At 39.2% G+C, this 20,946-nt stretch overlaps 1 protein-coding gene across 5 annotated transcripts in view; it reads right to left on the bottom strand.

Annotated features, from left to right (window-relative positions):
* Positions 1–20,946, bottom strand: part of UBR3 (ubiquitin protein ligase E3 component n-recognin 3) — a 182,350-nt gene that overhangs the window by 116,116 nt on the left and 45,288 nt on the right. For all 5 annotated transcript variants that reach the window (XM_058664610.1, XM_058664614.1, XM_058664611.1 and 2 more), the window contains exons 6-10: positions 19,475–19,541; positions 11,810–11,940; positions 9,795–10,023; positions 2,212–2,391; positions 1,166–1,299 (exon numbers count right to left, since the gene is read on the bottom strand). In XM_058664610.1, coding sequence (XP_058520593.1) covers positions 1,166–1,299; positions 2,212–2,391; positions 9,795–10,023; positions 11,810–11,940; positions 19,475–19,541 — 741 coding nt within the window. The remainder of the gene's footprint in view (positions 1–1,165; positions 1,300–2,211; positions 2,392–9,794; positions 10,024–11,809; positions 11,941–19,474; positions 19,542–20,946) is intronic.

Genomic DNA, 20,946 nt, shown 5'->3' with positions numbered 1-20,946 from the left:
TGGTCTTCAAAGCTGTAAAGAAAACTTCATCTTGGAAACAATTTCTCTTTATCACAGAGATAATTCCAGCCTCATAACCCATGCAATTGTCAGAATAATCTCTTCCTAAAATGTTGATCTCTTCCGGGCCTGGCGGTGTGGCCTAGCGGCTGAAGTCCTCGCCTTGAACGCCCCGGAATCCCATATGGGCGCTGGTTCTAATTCCGGCAGCTCCACTTCCCATCCAGCTCCCTGCTTGTGGCCTGAGAAAGCAGTCGAGGATGGCCCAAAGCTTTGGGACCCTGCACCCACGTGGGAGACCTGGAGGAAGTTCCTGGCTCCTGGCTTTTAATGGGCTTAGCACTGGCTGTTGCACTCACTTGGGGAGTGAATCATCAGATGGAAGATCTTCCTTTCTGTCTCTCCTCCTCTCCTCTCTGTATATCTCACTGTCGAATAAAATTAATAAATCTTTAAAAAAAATGTTGATCTCTTCCTATCAGCATCACTTCAACCCACCTTCCTGATTCCCTACCATATGTTGCCTCACAAAAAAACACATTCTTCTGCTTTTTTTTTTCCCTCCCTCTTCTGCCTTCTACATGGTCTCGTCACATCCCCAGGTGACATACACCATCTATAGCCAAAGGGCCCAGAATTTATAACTTCAGTCCAGTTAGCTCTTTCAAGACTTCAAATATCCAACTGGTTTACATTATTTCTATTTGGATGTTTTACATAATAAAGGTATCAAACCCTCACTCATCTCACCTTACTTTTCTAGCAGTTTTTTCCACCCTGTAACTATTACTACCAAACAAAAATACCCAAAAGTCACTCTTTCCCCCTCATTAGTCAACTACAATCAATTCATAATCAAGTATGTTGATTACATTTCCAAAAGACATTTTGAAACATAACATTAAGCATAATAATAAGTAAAGTGAAATAATAAACATAAAAGTGAAGGCTTACAAAGCTACAAAAACTATTACACAACAGGGACAGACTGGGAAGATCTAATAATAAAATTTGAATTCCAACTTACCAGGTCTGCTTTCACAAAACTGAATTCAATTTGAAAGAGAATTAAACATTACATATATGTAAACAAACCAATGTTTCACAAATATTTTACTCAATTCTTTTAAACATATAGAAATTAACCCAAAAATGTCCAACATACCCTAACTTTACAATGGGATAACAGCCCCCACATTGGCTGTGCACAGGCCTCAAGTTCAGCAGCAAAGGCAGCATAGTACGTCTGAGACTCAAACTCCACATGCTCATTTAGTTCTCGCTTATTTAAGTTCATACCTTACAAAAAGTAAAGCAGATTAAACCTTGTCAAACAAAAGCAAGTAAACATTAAAATTCAAATGAAACATTTCCCAGGACCAAGTCCATTTTTATGCACACAAGTGGCATAAGATACATAGTATGTATAAAGTGTTGAAAATGAAGTAACAGTTTGGAACTTTACACAAACTAGACCGTCTTAAAAATATTTTGTAAATTCTCCTTTAAACAATAATTTCAAATGTCTTTTTAAAAGTATCAAAACAATTTCAACTGATGCTAAATAATACTTTCATGAAAGTGTCATGACTATGACAGCAGACTTCACATTTCTAGATCAAATATTTTAACTACTTTTTTTAATTATATGGTTGTTTCCTTTTTAAGCAGTTTACATTTTCCCTAACTCCCACATAACTTTTCATGAAATATTTATCTCTGAAGCACATGCAAATAAATAAGTCACTAAAATAACTAAACATTTCATGTATAATCTGAATGATGTACTATATTATAATTAATATCTAATAGTTTGGGGTCCACGCCAGGACATAGCATGCCTCTCTGTGATGCCATAACCCCATAGGGGTGTGGTTTGAGTCTCAACGGCTCCACTTTCAATCTACATCCATGCTTACGGCTGGGAAAGCAGCAGAGGATGGTTCACTGCTGGGCCACTACAACCATGTGACAGAAACCAAGGAAGCTCATGAGTCCTGGCTTCAGATCTGCCACTGCAGCCATGCAGAGGATGGAAGATCTCAATCTCCCTCTTTGTCTTTCTTTCTCTCCTTCTCTCTCTCCTCTCAGTAACCCATCCTTTCAAATAAATGTAAAATAATTTTTAGAAATAAGTATTTAGTAGTTTGGCATTAGACATTTTGTGAACAGAAAAACAAGATAAATAAAGTTAAAAAGTAAAATTCCTACCTTGAAAGAAAGATACAAAATTCATCCATGTAACTAATAAGCCATGGTCCTCCAAAAATCGCTTAGCCACACTTTGATGAGAAAGAATATTAATAAAATCACTAACAAGAGGCCAGTAAGTATTATTCTTCAGTAAAGCTTCTCCACAGTTCACTACCACATGTAAACTATTTTCTTCATCTAAAAAAGACACACACAGTCCAAAAAGAAATGTTTTATAAAGCTACCAATGATATAATATACTGTACATTACAGAATCAAACACGTAAATTCAAATCCCAACTTCAATTTAACATCTATAAGAACATTAAGCATATAATTCTGACCCTCTGAATCAATTTCCCCACCTTTGAAATGGAAAAAGACTCATTAAAGATACTAAATATTAACATAAGAAACTTAGCACTTCGTTAAACTACATTTCTAACGTAATATACAATATCAAGCTAGCAAAATTACTAAAATCATATTTTCTTGATTCTAAGGATATAATGTAATATTTTCAGCTCCAATCACTAAAAGACTTAAATGACTAAATTTTGCTCCATTCTATCAACAAAAGCTAAATGATTTTAAGAGATACATAGCTGGGCCCGGCGGCGTGGCCTAGTGGCGATCCTTGAACGCCAGGATCCCATATGGGCGCTGGTTCTAATCCCAGCAGCCCCACTTCCCATCCAGCTCTCTGCTTGTGACCTGGGAAAGCAGTCGAGGACGGCCCAAAGCTTTGAGACCCTGCACCTGCGTGGGAGACCCGGAAGAAGTTTCTGGTTCCCAGCTTTAGATCGGCATAGCACTGGCCGTTGCAGCTCACTTGGGGAGTGAATCATCAGACGGAAGATCTTCCTCTCTGTCTCTCCTCCTCTCTGTATATCTGACTTTGTAATAAAAATAAATAAATAAATCTTAAAAAAAAAGACATACATAGCTGATTGCTTTTCTCTGCCACTTTATCTTCAAGATAAAATATTTCAAAAACTAAAGAGCAAAAAGTATATATAAATTTTAAAAATCCTTAATTTAAATACATTGTTAGTTGGAAACAGGCTATAAGAATCTTGTCTAACAAAGAATTTAAGCATTGGCTCTCTTAGGTTACCACATTAACTGATTCATTGAATCAAACATATTAATACCCTTTAACACACAGAATACTCGAGGCTAGCTTAGCGAAGGTATTGCATATGATAACCCAGCATCTGTTTTTATTTTTGTTCATGATTATTTTTTATAATTATAAAATTTAAATGAAAAGCAATATGAACTAATGAAACTTGTGCAAGGAAAAAAGAGCAAAAGAAAACCTAGAGCAGAAAAAAATCATCAAAGTCTAGATGCACTTTGCACTCAGCCAGCTTCACAAATATATTTTACTTCCTAAACCCAAAAACCGAAAATGGAATTACAGATAACGTCCTACAGATGCAGTACATATAAAAAAATTCTCAGCAAAGAAATCAAACACTAAAGATGTTTTGCCCCTGGGAGTGTTTCTGATGGAGGAGCCTGGGCAACTCCTCTGGCAGGACACAGTCCCTGCAGGTAAGCGCAAGAAACACAATAGGAAACAGCCCAGAGCAGGCTATGGAAATTATCCCACTGGTATACACATGGCATGGATTGGGGGCAGACCAGGCTGAACCTGTTCATATCACCCACTGGTGAGTCCGATCACCAGAACAGAGTGTGGGTCGAGCCAGGTTCGGTTGCAACGCATACTAGTACACAATAAGGAATGCCAAGGTGAAATGAGCCGTACCAGATGTGGTTGCAGCACCCCAACAGCACATGTGATAATCAGGGGGTGGAGACAGAGCTGACAGGGGAATGTGGACTCCCCTGCTGGACAACTACTTCCATTGGAAAGCGTGAGTCAGGATGGGGGCAGATCAGAATAGGCAGGGCTGTTACACCTGTGGGCCTCATGTGGGCTAGATAAGGGAAGGGCCACAGTGGGCTGACTAGAGTGGGTGAGGGTTGGTTGGGTTAGCCGCAGTACTAGCTGGCAGTGGCTGGCACTTGGAGCTAATTCTGTCAAGTCAAATGCCAGAACTACCTGGAGAGTGCATAATCTGGGAGTGAGTGTGGCCTAGAAGGGAAATGGTGGGCACCTCCTTCGGGGCTACCACTCCCACTGCAGAGCATAAAAACCATGAGGCAGGCGTGGCTAGATAGAACAGCACCTGCCAGTAGGTGTGTGGGCTGGATAGTAGGTTGGTTGGGTTGAGCTGGGCTTCAATTCCCATCGACACGTGCGAAAGCTAAACAGGATGTGGGACAGACTTGACAAGCCTGCGGTGCAAGCATGGGAACCAGGGTAGGGGGCAGAACTGGTGGGGGTTATGGGGAGTCACCCCAACTAGGCTGCAGCTCCCACTGGTTTGCATGAGGACCGAGTGTGAAGTGGGCGGGATCGAACTGGACTGCAACACCCGTTGGTTCATGAGGAAGACAGGGCTGGAAACAGAACTGACCCAGCAATCCCAACGACCAGCATGAGCATAAGCTGACTGGTGTGACGGACGGTGTCAGACTCTGTACTAGCAAACTCGCACAAGAATCAGGCCTGGGATCATCTCAGATGAAGTTTCTTTGGAGATCCCTCCAACTGAACTGCTGATCTTCGAACCCCAACCATGAAGAGACTGTCAGTGGGTGGATTCTGAATAGGGTTCATTGCGATTGGAACTGAGAGATTGGCAGCAATCCAGAACTGATGAACTATCAAAACTGTATGAGCAGGACCCTCAGAGCGCGCCTGCCGTTGGGGATCTGGGATGGGTGGGAGGTTGGGTGGGGCTTTTCCCTTTGTTTTTTTCCCTGACCCCAGATACAGGGTAAAATGATATTGATGTGGAAACAATGGTATTACCCACTTTCACCCTGTAGCCCTTGACACTTTGTTCCCTAATGAACTAAGATTATTAAAAAATAATTTAAAAAAAAAGATGTCTTGCCCAAAATTGAAAATTAGAGAACAGACATGCATTTCTGTGCACGAATGATCTTTCAATTATTCCTCATTTGAGCTTTTTCAACTAACATTTCATCACAAACATCAGTGAAGAGAACCTTTGATACACATCATAATTTTCACACATTAACGTTAGTTAAAATGATTTTGCCAAACCCATAAATTTAACAATAGACAGAAACAGAACCAACTGAGGTCAGGCATGTTCTCCTTCAGGGCTCTCCAAGGCTGAGAGGACCTATGACTAATGAAGCAGTCATGCACTGCACAGGACCCACACAGGAGATTCTGCAAAGTGCCTTTCTGACAAGCCCTGCCTCTGAGAGCTGATAAATCACTGCTATGGATGGAAATGTGCAGAAACACACTTGGATTAAAAAATCGAAATCTAAGAATCAACGCTTTATTTCACTGAAGCCAGGGGTGAGTGAAGAATATAATTCATCAAAATCACTATTTCCCATCTACTGCTTTAAATACTACCATTCTTATGAAAAACATCTTGGAATTTTTTATGAAATAAAATTATTAGAACTTGTATTTTCAACTGAATCGGTAACTTCATTCAGAACAGAAAAAATCCAATGGTTGAATGTTAACTGAAATTCACTCAGTGAATTTTTTTTAAAGATTTATTTTATTTTTATTGGAAACTCAGATATACAGAGAGGAGGAGAGACAGAGAGGAAGATTGTCCATCCGATGATTCACTCCCCAAGTGAGCCGCAACAGCCGGTGCTATGCCAATCTGAAGCCAGGATCCAGGAACTTCTTCTGGGTCTCCCATGCAGGTGCAGGGTCCCAAGGCTTTGGGCCATCCTCCACTGCTTTCCCAGGCCACAAGCAGGGAGCTGGATGGGAAGTGGAGCTGCTGGGATTAGAACCGGTGCCCATATGGGATCCTGGCATGTTCAAGGCGAGGACTTCAGCCGCTAGGCCACGCCGCCGGGCTCAACAAAAAAATTTATAAACCACTTTCTAAGGATCAGTATTGACTAATACCTGCAAGTAGTGGGTAAATAAATCAAGACTTAAATGTTCTCTCTCCCCACTGAGATTAATAACTAAGGAGACACAGTGTGGTCAAAGTTGTAATAGCAAAACCATGGAGTAGGGGGAGGACACCAGAATAAATAAGGCTAGTCTACATACAATTCAAGAACAGACTCTACTAAGGAAGTGACGTCTAAACTAAGACCTACCAAAAGGAAGCAGGAATTAATATCCCAACAGATTAAGGGTAAAGGAACAAATGGCATTCCAGGCAGAGGAAGCAGCATGTGCAAGATCAAAATCACTTGGCAAAGAAAGCAGAAGGTGGATGGTACAGAGGAGGCTAAGGGTATTTATACTTCAGATTCAAGAGTATGGAACTACAGGCAATAAGGGCACATGATCAGATGTGCAGTGCAAAGAAAGGTAGTTTTAATTGCAGATAACAGGCATACAGATGTCAATGGCTTGAACAGTGATGGTGGACTGAAGATGGAGCGAAGCAAAGAACTGGCTACATTTAGAGTTGATGGAGGCTGATGTGGTGATGCACCAAACCAACCCTCCGCATCGTGGCTCCAGCCAGTTTATGTCCGGGCTGCACCATTTTCCATCACTTCCCTATACTTAAGGCCTGGAAAATCAGAGGAAGATGGCCAAAATCTTTGAAACCCTGCGTCCACATAGGAGATCTGGAAGAAGCTCCTGGTTCCTGGCTTCAGATCAGCTCAAATCTGGCCATTGTGGCCATTTGGGGAGTGAACCAGCAGATGGAAGATCTTTGCCTCTTCTCTCTGTAAACCTCCCTTTCTAATTAAATAAATCTTTAACACAATAAAAAAGAAAACCCAAACAACAACAATAAAAACAAACCAGAAGTGAGTGCTGACGGCAGGCTGTTAGAAAGAGTAACTTTTGGTAATGCAAGCAACTGAACCATAATTAAAAGAGAATTTTTGTGGATTTATATCTGGATGGCTGCTATCAGCAGTCTCTCTGAATTCTTTTCAAGTGTAGGTACATAGATAGGAGGGAGGGAGAGAGGGAGAAAGATGATACACATCTTGTTAATCATTCTTCCTCAAAGAACATGTATAATTCACATGTAATAAGCACATCTACATCACTTAAGAAAACAGAATCCAGAGCCCAGTGTGGTAGTCTAGTGGCTAAAGTCCTCACCTTGCACACTCCAGGATCCCATATGGACGCCGGTTCTAATCCCAGCAGCCCCACTTCCCATCCAGCTCCCAGCTTGTGGCCTGGAAAAGCAGTGGAGGATGACTGACAGCCCAAGGTCTTGAGACCCTGCACTTACACAGGAGACCCATAAGAAGCTCCTGGCTTCAGATCAGCACATCTCTGGCCATTGCGGTCACTTGGGGAATGAATCAGAGGCTATAAGATCTTTCTCTCTGTCTCTCCTCTCCATATATCTGACTTTGCAATAAAAATAAATCTTAAAAAAAAAAAAAAAACCAGACTCAGATACTTCCAAACAGCAAATATGTCTAAACTTCAAGTCTGCTAGTTTCTAAATAAAAAATATTTTTCTGAAGTCCTTTTATATATATCCTACACAAGAATACTGATATAGCTGCATGATTAATGATTATAGATATTATTTCAAAACACAAAACTGAAAAAGCACTGTAACCAAATCATTACGAAACAAAAAGTCAGGCCCAGCGCAATGGTTCAGTGGCAAAATCCTTGCCTTGCAACAGCTAGGATACCATACGGGTCCCAGTTAACGTCCCAGCTCCTCCATTTCCCATCCATTTCCCTGCTTGTGGCCTAGAAAAGTAGTAGAGGATGGCCCAAAGCCTTGGGATCCTGCACCCATGTAGGAGAACCAGAAGAAGCTCCTGGATCCTGGTTTCAGATCAATTCAGCTCTGGCTGTTGCAGCTATTTGGAAAGTGAACCAACAGATAAAAGATCTTTAACTCTGTGTCCCCTTTTCTCTGTAAATCTGCCTTTCCAATAAAAATAAATAAATATGAAAGAAGAAAGGAAGGAAAGAAGGAAGGAAAGAGAGCGAGGGAAGGAGGCAGGAAGGGAAGGAGGGATGGCAAGAGGGAGGAAAGCTCATATTATGTAAAGTTATAAAGTTTTTAAATTCTGCTTTTAAAAAGTAAAGGAGTCGTCATTTGGCCTAGTAGTTAAGATGCTGCTTAGCATGCTCACATTTCACATCAGTGTACCTAGGTTAGACTCCTGGCTCCTCTCCCAATTCTAGCTTGTGGCTAATGCACACCCTAAGAGGCAGCAGGTAATGCCACCCACATGGCAGACCAACATCTATTGCCCAATCCCCACACTCAGGCGGGAGCTACCTAGCAAAGAAACTTTTTGATGTAAACAATGTATTATATGCTCATTCTATACCTACATTAGGAAGTCAGAGTCACATAATGTGTGAAAATGAGGATGAGCTTTGAGAGCTGTAAAAATATAGATCACCGATTTCAACTCCTTCAGCCACAGCTGACTTCACAAAATTAATGACAGGCTAATGAGATAATGCAAACAAAACCCAAAGAAAAAAAAAAGGCTGGCATATGGTGAATACTCAAAAGATGGCAGCTACAATATTCGGCTAGCTATTATAACATATAACCCATTAATTTTCAGGATATGGTGTAATATTTGAGAAGTCCGTATAATGAGAAAACAAGTCATATGCGTGAGGACGCAACAATGAAAACAAGGCTCAACTACAAGATCTCTTCCCCACAGTGGAAATACACTAAGATTTAATTTGGGGTATTGATTCTTGGTGTTGTTACTGTGCAGCTTCAGGGGGCCAACAAGTTGAAACCAGTCCTATCAATGTAGGCCTGGCTGTCATAGTTAAGAAAAAAGGTTCTGATGGGGAGGCAAGAACTCCTTCTTGGACCTGCCATGCACAGGCTAACTGTACAATCTACAGACTATGGCTTAACTGACATAAGTGTCAATGCACTCATCTTTAAAACAAGGATAACAGTCATGTCAATCTCAGAGAGATTCTCAGAGCTGAAGGCAGAAAGCATATTACCAGTATTCAACAGAGTACCTGCCACAAGTACAGAAATATGGCAGGCTGAGGACTATCCATGTACGGGCACAAAAGGAAAAAAAACAGAAGTTCTTCTTAAAAATATATAGAAAAGGCCAAATTTACTTCAATTTGTAAATTATAAAATTACATATTCACACACAGAGTAATGTCTAAGGCTAACAGTAAAACACTTATAATTGTATAAAATAGGAACATAGCTAATAAGTATCTAATAAGAATATAGCTCAAAATATTACATTATACTTTTGAAATATTAGTGCCCATAATTACTAAACCACAGGTTATTGACCTACTAACACTATAGCAACATTTCTAGAGTATGTATTTACATCTACAAATATAGTCATGTCACACAAAAATATAATAAAGTGTTAATTATTTCTAAATGATCAATTATTATAAATTTTATGGTTTTTCTTTAAATGTTGCTATAAATTTTCAAAACTTTGTTTCACAAATAAGTACTATTTTTAATCATATCAGGTATTTGTAAGGATAGTTTTACCAAGTATACTAATAATAGAACTAGTGAACATAATTCTGGGTTTACCTTGTAGCTCACTTTTAATAAGGCAACTTTCCATCATGTACAATAGCACAGTGACCATAATATCCAGCAGCTGACATTCTTCTGTTACCTGTCTGGCTAGCTCCTCATTGCTGAACAACTGAACGCTAATATGCACAATTCTGTTAGACATTGTATCTGATTCATGACTTTTCTTCAGTGTTTTCATAATGAAAGCATAATGCTGAACAAAAGTTTTTGTAAAAGCAACCTGTAAGAGTTTTTGAATAGAAAAAAAGCCATTAGCTTAATGCCGAATTTCAATAATTTTTAAGTTTATTATATTTCAATAAATTTTAATATATTCTATTGTTATTAGAACTTATAAGGTCAGTTCAAAAATAATTTCAATGAAGTTTTAAGTCATCTTTTACCTTTTCTGGAATGCTAGTAAAATACTTTGATGCCCAGAAAATTTTAACAGACATTTTAAATTACTAACATTTTAAGGAAATTATAAATACTGTAAGATTATAAATTTCACTTTGCTCATGAATTGATCAATTTACTGATTTCAAAGAAAGTTATCTGTTTTGTGCTACCTATTTGAAAACTAAAATCTAAAGTCTCAGCTACATATCACAGATTACATATAACTAAGCAATTGAGTCAGTTATTACAGAAGAAACTTCCTTCGATCAGAAAACTGATCATTAATCTACCTGACTAAATGTTCTACTTTATTACTTATATTTACTTTTATTCCATTTCTGTGAAAGAAGTACATTTCCTCTCTTGTTTCCAAGCAGACATAAAGACACACAGTGGCACTATCTAAAGTATATTTCCTAATCTACATCTAAAGAACTATACAAGCTTCATGTTCTTTTCAGACATTGAGCTTAGTCACATTGCCACAGTCGTTTGATGGTAAATAGTAGATCTAGACCCTCAGGCTAAAAAAATTCACCTACACTTGTATGAGTCATAAAACTGCACTCTCTTTAACAATTATATCCAGCAGTTATTAACTTCAAACTTTTCCCATGCCTAATCCCACAACCTAAACTCAGTTATCCTTATTAAATATTCTATAACCCCTGGTACTTCTCCGTCAGTAAATTTTAAACAGTTTGTAATTATATATTTATTTTTCTGATAGTTCTGTTTAAGTTTAAACAAAACTATCTGAGAAAGCAGAAAACTCTGAGAAGTAGACAGAGACAACAAGCACACACACTACCATCCACTGGCTCATTCCCCAAATGTCCACAACAAGTAGGACTGGGCCAGGACAAAAACCACAAGTCAAGGACCTAACCCACATCTCCCATATAAATGGCTTGAATCTACTTGAGTTACCAGAACTGCATCCCAGGATCTGCCCTGTCTGGACATTAGAATCAGGAAACAAGTCCAGGTATTCTGATGTGGGTATGTTAACCACCAGGTTAATCATTTTGTAATTGTGTTTTTAAATGTTTATCCCCTAGCATTCCCTTCTGATCCAGCTCCATGCAGAATGGCAACCCTTTGGAATTCTGCTAAATAATGCTGCTTTGCCTCGAAACAAAAATACTATGGTTTGGGGTCAGATTCTGTTAGCAAGACAAGTCAATGCTTCTTCACAGTGTTATAAATTCTCAGCAGAGAAGTATATTAAAAAGATGTAAAAATAGAAGCAGGACTTGAGCCTAGCAGTTGACCACTATGTTAAACATCAGAGTATCTGGAATCAATTTTTAGCTTCATGACAATGCAGATAATCAGGATCAATGCTGATGTTCACGTAACTGGTTCTCACCACTCACACAGGAGACCTGGATAGAGTGCCCAGCTTCCGGCTTCAGCCATGACCCAGCCCCAGCTGTAGCAAGTATTTGGTGAACAATCTAGCAGATGGAAATTCTCTTTGTGTAGCCTCTCTCTCTCGCTCTCTCTGCTGCTCTCTCAGTGACTGTTTGTCTGTCCATCTGTCTCTGAATGTGGGTGTATGCTTCTCAAAAATAAAATTTTTAAAAAATGAAGCAAAGAAAGGAAGGAAAAAATATGGATACCTTATAGTCTTGATCAGGAAGCATGTTAAGTAAGAAGGTTACCATCTTCTGGGGAAATTCATACTTTATTGTCCAAAACAATAGTTCTTCTAAGAAGCTTTTATGTTTCAAAACATCCATGATGGATTGATCTGCAAGAAAAAAAAAAGGAAACTTACCAATTCATAATTAAACTTACACATCTCTTTTAAATCTTACTCTGCTTAATAATTCAACAGTCATAAATATCTAAACGCTTCCAAAATTTAAGGATACCCTTACAATAATCAAATGACAATACTGACATAAGAAGCTAGTGGTTGTATTTCAAGTATAAAAAGAAAAACAACTAATCTTTAAAGTAATTTTTTAAAATATTAATTAATTAATTAATTAATTTTTTATGTGAGCTGGATGGTTTTATTTTTAATTATCTGGTTTTTTTTTAGGAAACATTCCACTAACATTTCAGAAATAAAATCCCAGAGTCTCATAGCTGAATAACTAAAATATGAAGCCTAATAAAATCAGATGATATAATACACATGGAAAATGGGATAAGAGGAATATAAATAGAAAATATATGTGGTTTTGTAAAACTAACATTGTATTCTTTGACGAACTAAATATCTCTAGAATATTAAAAGCAAATAAGCTTTAAAATTTAGAAATGCACTCCATTATTTTATCTTAGGCTTTATGTCTAAATGTTAATGTATTTATACTTCTTTTTTTCTTTTATTAACCCAGTGAAGCAGCCTTTAGCTCATTGCAGCAGCTTAAATGCAGTCCATAGATGTTATCCATCTGCCAGAAGCACCATGACTTCCTGGTGTGTGACATCGCGTCTGTTCACTTCTTCCTGTTGTGTGGGGATCAGTGGGTCTCAAGGTGGCTGCTGATGAGAATCACCTGCAGGACTTCAGGCCACTGTTGCCCTCGTGGAGAGTTGATCCTGTTCGTCTGGACTGCAGGCATTTTTTTATACGTTTTATTATTGTTGTTATTATTTTATAATACAGTTTCACATTCGCTTATCCCCTCCCCAGTACCCTCCCGCCAGTTCCTCTATATCATTACTAACATATAGTTCTTCATACTCAGTCATATGTCCATCATTGCGGGCATGGACAATGGCAGAGAGTCCAGAATCCTATTGTCAAGATAGAGTAAACAGTTTCATTGTAAGTCCATCTTTGTCTGGAAGTAGAAATGCATACCACACTACATCTTCACATCTGAATGTTAGTCTCAATTTCGCAGCTACTGTACATCTCCTTAAGTGAAAAGTCGATTCAAAATCAACAATAGAAAGAAGAGATTTACAGTGCCATGAAGTTAAATGACTTGTTACTAGATATAACAGTTTCCATTACACAGCCATTATACATCCCCTTAAATGAAAAGTCATGATACAAAATCAACAATAAAAAGAAAAATAGAAATTTACAATGCCTGAAGTTAAATGACATGTTATTAGATATGACAGTCTCCATTACACGGCTACTATACATCCCCTTAAATGACGAGCCACAAAACAAAATCAACAACAGGGAGGAAAAACAAGTTAACAACATCAAGAAGTTAAATAACATGCTATTAAGTGACTAATGTGTAGCTGAAGAAATGAAAATCAAGAACCTTCTTGTAGAAAATGATGCCACTGCATGATCTACGAGTCATTGAATTATTTAATCAGAAGGAAGTGTTTTGAAGAGATGAAAACAACAGAAAACAACAAAATCCATGTGATATAGTTTCCACTGATCTTTGTTGAAGTGTATCTCCTCCAGACATTAAGCAGATGGGTTTTGTTTTTTAATCCAGTGTACTAATCTATGACGCTGAATGAGCTTAAGCCATTTACATTCAGATTTTAATATGCATGGATGTTACTTTGGTCCTGTTATTTTAGGAATGGGTTGTTCATTGGTTTAGTCTTCTGTTGTCATTTTACTGGGATGTTCTTCATCTTTGCCTTTGGTTTTGGTAGCTGCTATTCCTCTTTTCTGTCAAGAGAACATCTTGAAGTATCATTTGTAGGGCAGGTTTGGAAGAGCCAAATTCTTTTAGCTTTTCTTTACTGTGGAAGAATTTTATTTCATTTTCAAAGAAAAAGAAAGCTTTGCTGGATATGTTATCCTAGGCCGACAATTTTTTTCTTCTAGAATCTGAAATATGTCACTCCATTCTCTTCTTGTCTGTAGAGTTTCCTGTGAGAGATCTCCTGTGAGTTTAATTGGCATTCCTTTATATGTCAATTGATTTTTTTCACGTGCACATTTAAGGATCTTTTCCTTATGTTCAATTGAAGAGAGCTTGACTATCACATGTCGTGGTGAAGATCGCTTTTGATCAAGCCTGTTGAGAGTTCTGTGCCCCTCCTGGAACTTGTTTCCCAATTCTTTCTCCAGATTAGGGAAACTTTCCTTTATTATTTCATTAAATACATTTGCAAACTCAGCTTCTCTTTCTGCACCTTCTGGGACTCCCATAACTCTTATATTTGGCCTCTTAATAGTGTCTTTCAATTCTTGAATACTTTTTTTGGCCTGATCCAGCTCCTTCCAGCTTTCTGTTTGCTTCCCCCTGGTGACAGGAAATATCTTCCAATTCTGAGATTCTTGCTTCTGCTTTCTTCATTCTATTTTGGAGACTCTCCACTGTACTCTTAATTTGCTCTACTGTGTCCTTAATTTCTGATATACCAGCCTTGATTTGCTTTATTGCTTCCTTAAATTCTTTGAACTCTTGCATGAGCTTCTCATGGTTGATCAGAATCTTCAAAATGAGTCTTAAGGATTCTTTGTGCCCCATTTTCTCGATGTCTTCCTCAGTTAACTCTGAGGTTGGCATAGGGTTTTGCTCCTTTGCAGGGGAGTCTTCGGTAATATTCATTGTGCTTTTGTCTCTTCTTTTGCTCTTGGTCATTGCACTTCTAGTTAGCAGAGTCTTGTATTCCTTGGGGCAGGTTTCTAAGCTTTGTCACCCACAGGTCTACAATGCGATTTTACTTATTGCGGTTGGTACACAACTTTTTCTTTGCAGCCACTTGTGCCAGAACCTCCAATGAGTTCCAAGTCTGGGTTCTTATGTCAGATTTCCACCGTGGTCTCCACAGCCCCAGCTCTTGGCTCACCACTCTCCTCCTCCTATGATACCGTGCTGAGGCTGCACTGTTGTCACTGCAACCTTTCTCCCACTTCCGGTTGGAGCAGGTCCCAGGATTAGAGACACCAGGTGTCCTATATAATTAGGTTGTTGGTGGTGCTGATCTTGCCAGATCCTGTTGGACTTTAGGTCTGGGTGCCACATGGACCTATTTTGACCGGTAGGCTGCCACAGTCAGTACTATTTTCCTGTGCGACCAGTGCAATCACGAGATCAGCACATGCGCATTTCACTATTGCCCCTTGAAGTCCCTAAGCTATTGCCACAGTGCCCAAAATGGCACCTGATATACAACCACTACAGTTCTTGATCTACTGGCCATCAGATCTGAGGGCTACCCAGCCCTGTCCTGGGTGGAACCCGTAGAATGCCACGTCCTTGAAGTTCACTGAGACAGAAATGAACTCGCTCCCAGCTCAGCGCATGCTCCGTCCCTTCCCTTGCCCTTTTCTGCTTTCGCAAAATGGTGCCAATTCAGCTCTAAGGAGCTGACTGGGCTGTGAAATCCACTCTGTTCTCGCACTGCCCATCTGAGATCTGCTGCTCTGTCTCTGCTCCTGGTCAAATCAAACAGACCAGCAGAACCGAGAGTTCTTTGTCTGGGTTCACCACCCGAGATCCCAGTGAAAGTCCCTTCCCACCTGGTTGCTGGTGGAGTTCCGGATGCTGTTGGAGTTTAGATCACCGTGCTGGAGTATCAGTCTCTGCAACACCACACCATTGTGTCCGCTGCTTTCCTGTGTCTGTCAGTCTCCAGGTACCCCTCTGCTGTTGTTCTGTCCCTTCCTATTTCCTGAAATATGTCCTCTCTGCTTCATCCTGATTAAATGTTTTTCCGTCCGCATAAACGTGTCCTTACCCTATTCCGCCCTCTTGATTCTCCTCAAAATATTTATTTATTTTTATTGGAAAGGCAGATTTACAGAGAAAAGGAGACAAGAGAAAGAAGTTCCATCTGCTGGTTCACTCCCCAAGTGACTTCAACAGCCACAGTTGCATTGATCTGAAGTCAGAAACCAGGAGTTTCTTCTGAGTCTCCCACATGGGTGTGGGGTCCCAAGACTTTGGGCTGTCCTCTACTGCTTTCCCAGGCCACAAGCAGGGAGCTGGATGGGAAGTGGAGCAACCAGGACATGAACTGGCCCAAATCGAATCTCAAGGCTTCCAAGGTGAGGATTTAGCCATTAGGCCATCACTTGGGGTCCCTAATTTTCATTTTAATATAAAGAAATTACTAGGATTATTTATTGCTTTAGTCTTAAATATAAATCATTTATCTAAAACTGCTAATTATCTTCAAGATAATTATCTTCAAGAACAATATCCATGGTAGTCAATCTAAAATAACCATTTTAAGCTAAAAATAAATATTACTAAGGATATAACAAAGTGCAAACTTACCTAGATTTTTTTATTTTGATTTTCAGAAAAAATAAAATAATTTATCAATTTCTTCAAAATTATTCTTTGTAAGTTAGATGCTAAGTTTACTTTAAGAAAATTCCAAATGCACTGTTTATTCTAGTATACACAAATATTTAGGGGCTGGCACAATGGCTCAACTGGCTAATCCTCTGCCTGCTGTGTCAGCATCACATGTGTTGCCATTCATATCCCAGCTGCTTCACTTCCCATCCAACTCCCTGCTTATGGCCTGGTAAAGCAGTGGAGGATGGCCCAAAGCATAGGGACCCTATACCAGCATGGGAGACCTAGAAGAGATTCCTGGCTCCTGGCTCCTGGCTCCTGGCTCCTGGCTTCTGGCTCCTGGCTCCTGGCTCCTGACTTCAAGTCAGTCAGCTCTGGCAATTGAAACCATTTGGGGAGCAAACTTTCTCCTTGTCTCTCCTTTTCCCTATAAATCTTCCTTTCCAATAAAAATAAATAATTTTTTTAAAAAGTTTGATTTTTAGGACATCAAGAGGACAAAACAAATGTAAGCCATGAACACACTGACTCAGTCACATTGCTTAAGTAGGAGCTAAAGTCAAGTCGGAGGTTTGAAAACAGAGTCACACACAGCAAAACACATCATAGTTCAAGATGTCTTGCAAATAATCTAGTATAATACTTGTAATTAACCCCAGTTAAGCAGTGATATTATAGAATATATGCTCACATTACATCTCAGAGAACAGGTCTAAAGGAGGTAACAGTAAGTTCAGTACAGCATCCTAATTCTTTTAGGAACATAAAAACACTGATTTGCTAAGATTTAAATCAGTTTTCACTAGATACAACTTTACCCCCATTTTTCATTAATAACAAAATATGACAACTGTACCTAAAACTTCTATACATCATAAAAATATTAAAATGTTAACCACAGAAGCAAAACTATCTCCCAATCCCATTTTGAGTTGCACTAGCAGTACTAGCAATACATAATACAGTTTAATACATAAATGCAACCATACTATAGTGTCTCTTTATTGACAATTATTTTTTAAATCTCAAAAATTTATACTTGTGAGACACAAATCTCCTCCTTCCAAAATAAAAGATTCCAAGAACATGGCAATGATTTAAAAATAGAAGTCAGGCTTAGGGCCAGCACTGTGGTGTAGTGGATAACATCACCACTTATGATGCCAAAATGACATACGGGTGCCTGTTTGAGACCAGAATTCTACACTTCCAACCCAGCTCCCTGATGGAAAGTAAACCTGGAAAAGCAGCAGAGGTGCTTGGATCCTTGCACCCACATAGGAAATCCAGAAACTCTACGCTCCTGATTTCATGCTGGCCCCAGCCTGGCCCAGCCCCAGCCCTGCTACAGCCATTTGGAGAGTAAACTAGCAGTTGAAAGATCTCTCTCTCTGCCTCTGTCTGTCTGTCTCTCTCTCCCCATCAACGCTGCCTTTAAAATGAATGAATGAATGAATGAATGAATGAATCATTTTTTTAAAATGGAAGAATTCAGACTTGCAAAAAATGAGGTAAAATACATTCAAAAGTGAACATTGGTAGATTCAAAAAGTAATAAAAATAGAACCAGAGTCAGGTAGAAGAATTATATGAAGTAAAATTAGAATATATCCACCACACATTGGTGTACCTAACAATCTTACAATTCACTTAGCACAGACGAGAGAGAAAATCTTCACAGATTGTCCACAGATTATCCATTACAGGTAGGTGCTTGTTATCATACTTACAAAACTGAACAAAAGCAAGTGCTATTAATGTTAGACTCCAATTAAGAATTAGTCAAAAAGCCAGAAGCCATCATAATTACTACTGATCATCAAAAACTTAAAGGAAAGATACGTTAACTTTGTGTTATTTCAATAAAATAATCTGAATACATCAGAAAAGCTGTGGCTTTTTTTAAGACAAGAATAGCTGAGGTTTGCAGAATCCAATTTTTTTTTCCTCTTCAATTTTTTCCTCTTCAAATTGCTTAATAATAGCAATTTCTCTATTGCTATTATTAACATACGCCAGTCTTCCAAGATTTTAAAGCATGTGTTATATACTTCATGTCTAATGTTACGGAAATGTGGTTAAAACTGTATCTCTTACTTACAAATGACTATTTGCCTTTAAAATCTTGCCATGACTTTTAACAGTGCCTAGCCTATCTGAAGGTATGGTATAAAAAAGAAAGATTTCTGAAAGTGCTTGCCTTTGTAAATAGTGCTAAATACTCTAAGATAGTCTAAACTTAATTAGCAGCAAAAATGAGTTTTCATCAAAATATTAATCTCTTAAGACTTTTACCAGACCACATCAACTCAAAGAACAGATCATGTTTCAAGGCTTAGAATCCAGGACAGAAATCCAAAGCACAGGCTGCCAATCAGTAGCAAGTACTCCTACAAAGTGGTTAGTAAAGGTCAAGAAAACACAGTAGGTAAAAGCTCAGTTGCTACAATTTTGAGTTAAGGATCTTCCTCTCACTAGCTGTGACCTCTGGCTTTTCTCACTCATAACATGGTAACAGAAATAAAACCTATTTCATATTGTTCATTTGAGAATTAACTAATACAAGTGATGTGTTCGGCCCATGTCCAGCACATACAGGAGGTTCAATAAATAATGTTACTAATCTAGTCCCTCCCTATAAGCATTATGCACTTTCTCCTTTGAACTAACATGTTATTCATTCTCATTCATTCTCATTCTCTCACCCCCTCTTTCATTGTTCTTTTTTTCACTCTAAATACTCCAGATGATAAAATGTAGTAGAACGAATAAGACATTACATCAAACATAATGGAATCTATATAAAACAACCACAGGAAAGGCTCATTTCTTTGAGCTCAAATACAAAAATACATGTTTTATTAAAAAAAACAATTAACAAAATCCCAATAGTAAGAGTTTTAATTACTCTGGGATCCTGGCAACTTCTAAGAACAACTTCTCCATCATTAGGTAAAATATGATATAACCTCCAATCTAACAGTTTTGATTTTAATATAACTTACCAATGATGTTCTTGGCTATTAGCAATTTTGGAAGTATTACATCTTTAGAGCATTACATTCAATGGAAGAACAGAATAAATACCTTTGGTGCCACTGCTCAATTTTACCCTCTTTCTCTTGCCCAAATCTTGATTTCCATCCTGATCCTCCTAGAAGAAAATAAAATTACACTCTATACAGTCATATTCATAAATTTGTTTTGTAGACACATAGAATATGCTTACAAAGTATGCTAAACATATAAAATATGCATGTTTACCTACTATTAATACATTTTACTTTTATGTATTTGCTATTTTTTGACACGGCTAGTTTTTAAATACATGATGAAACACAAGAAGTTTTAAACTTATTTGTACTTGTTTTTTTTTTTTTATTAAAGATTTGCTTATTTTTACTGGAAAGTCAGATTTACAGGGACAAGAACAAACAGAGAGACCAACAACAGGAACCAGAATGGGTTTGGCCAGCTGAGCAAGGCCACTGCCCTTGCTAGGACAGACAAAGTCAGCCTGGGCCAACAACCCACTGGTGTGCGCGAGAACTGCCATTGGGAGGACTCAGTGGAGGAGCTTGGAAAACTCCTTCATTGAGACGCAGACCCTGCAGGAGAGTTCAAGCAGCAGCCCACACCATGCCAGGTTACAGTACCCACCAGTATACACATGAGTCAGGTCTGGGGACAGACCAGTCTGGGCCAGCACATAACATCCACTGGCAGATCTGAGAACCAGCAAGAGGGGGCAGGAAGAGCCAACTTGGGTCGTAATATCAGCCAGTTCACAGTAGGACCGGGACGACAATCAGGCTGGGCTGGAATAGGCTGCAGCACACACCAACAGGAGGGGGAACAGGAGGCAGACTAGACTGGGCCAGATGGAGCAATAAGACTGCAAAAGCTCAGGTGAGGCAAGTCATGGCAGCCTTGGCCAAGTGAGGACCAGGTACGTGAATCCCAGGGACAGGTGATCTGAAATGGGTGGGGTAGATTGGCTCAAGTCATGGGGCCCACATGTGTGGTGGGGGATGGGTTCCTGAGCCCTGGGGGTAGGGGAATGGGTGGGGTGTGTGTCACTTGGCCCAGATCCTGGCACCCACCTTTTAGGTGGATGTTGGTTCTGTGAAGCCCAGGTGGGGAATATGGCAGGGCTTGGGTCTCTTGGTCTGGGTCCCAGGGCATGCATAATAGGTGGGTGTCGGATCCAGAGCCCCAGGGGTGGAGGATCTGACGATGCTTGGGACACCTGTCCCAGCTTCTTGGACTCTCCAACAAGAACATGCTATACTTAATGAAAAAGGTGGAGCAGTGGACACTGGCCTTGTTGTAAAAGGAGAATAACGCAGCACATTTGATGCTATAGCAGAAAAACAGAACTAACTGGACAACAACCCCAAACAAACAATGACAGCAAAAAATTTCAGTGACTGAAGCCCATGGACACTGGGAGGGTGACATCATCCTTAGATCGGTGAAATCGACAGCATTTCAGAACTGTCCAAACCACTTGGACAGATCCCTTGGAATATGTACACATCAAGACTCTAGGTTGATAT

Source organism: Ochotona princeps, chromosome 5 (assembly GCF_030435755.1).
Source record: "Ochotona princeps isolate mOchPri1 chromosome 5, mOchPri1.hap1, whole genome shotgun sequence".
Classification (NCBI taxonomy): domain Eukaryota; kingdom Metazoa; phylum Chordata; class Mammalia; order Lagomorpha; family Ochotonidae; genus Ochotona; species Ochotona princeps.
The sequence above is the reverse complement of the archived record's forward strand: the minus strand, read 5'-3'. Positions and strand labels throughout refer to the sequence as shown.